At 37.9% G+C, this 944-nt stretch overlaps 1 gene segment (V, D, J or C); it reads right to left on the reverse strand.

Annotated features, from left to right (window-relative positions):
- Positions 1–5: 5 nt before the first annotated feature.
- LOC107835462 (Ig heavy chain V region XIG14-like) lies at positions 6–394 on the reverse strand (the record flags this gene model as incomplete). The annotated part of the segment is given in 2 exon segments: positions 6–247; positions 334–394. Coding segments are annotated over 2 exon segments (285 nt in total), but the record flags the coding sequence as incomplete, so codon positions are not given.
- Positions 395–944: the final 550 nt, after the last annotated feature.

The raw sequence follows: 944 nt of genomic DNA on the forward strand, positions 1-944 counted from the left end.
TTCAGGGTCACAGACAAGCTGGAAGAATCCACTGTAAAACTGAACTTGTTTGTTAAAGAATCTTTGTAGACTGGATCGCATCCTTGGCATGTGTATCCGATCCACTCCAGTCCTTTCCCAGCAGGTTGTCTGATCCAGTGAGTGAAATAGATGCCCAGATCATAAGAGACCTGACAGCTGATGGTCAGACGCTGACCTGGCTGCACAGTCGCAGAGGCTGGCTGGGTCAGCTGCTCACACTTCACACCTGTGGAGGAAACATTTCATATTGAGCTGTTAACCATCAGTGTGATGTGATCATTTGCTGTAAATGTTTGTCTCACTGAGACTCACTGGATCCAGCAGCCAAAAGCAGCAGCAGAGCTACAGACAACATGTTGGAATCGAAGGTGATCTGGTGAACGTTTCTGTTTGTCTTTGACTGATATCATGAGATCAGGCCTATTGAGTAAAATGCTTCATTTGCATAATGACAGAGTAGCCAATCATATCGGTGTTCATTGGCCTGTCCTGCATCTAATCTTTAAAAAGAAGAGGATAATCAAAACTATCCATCTATTACAGAAAAGAACAACCACACCACTGCATCTAATGTCATTAAATGATTTATGTAATGCTATGTTTGAAAAATATGAAAAAAAAAAAAAAATAATTCAGCAGATTTCAAGATGTGATTTTCTGAATTGCTTCGGAATATCTCTGCATTTTAATTTGCCTTACTAATTTGCTTTACTGTATCAGGATTTTTTTCAGCCAAAAAATGAAATTTATTTTGTTTAACTTGACTCGGTTTTCTGCTGCCACATAGTTGTCATATGTTTGATGTGTCATTACAAGATTTCATAACTAGTGCAATAAAAACTGAGAATATTTGTTTGCTTTATTCCTCTGGATAGAAACATGGTTTTAATTTTAATTGAGGGAAAAGCTAAACAATACAATGA

Source organism: Poecilia formosa, unplaced genomic scaffold (assembly GCF_000485575.1).
Source record: "Poecilia formosa unplaced genomic scaffold, Poecilia_formosa-5.1.2 Scaffold2753, whole genome shotgun sequence".
NCBI classification, from domain to species: Eukaryota; Metazoa; Chordata; class Actinopteri; order Cyprinodontiformes; family Poeciliidae; genus Poecilia; species Poecilia formosa.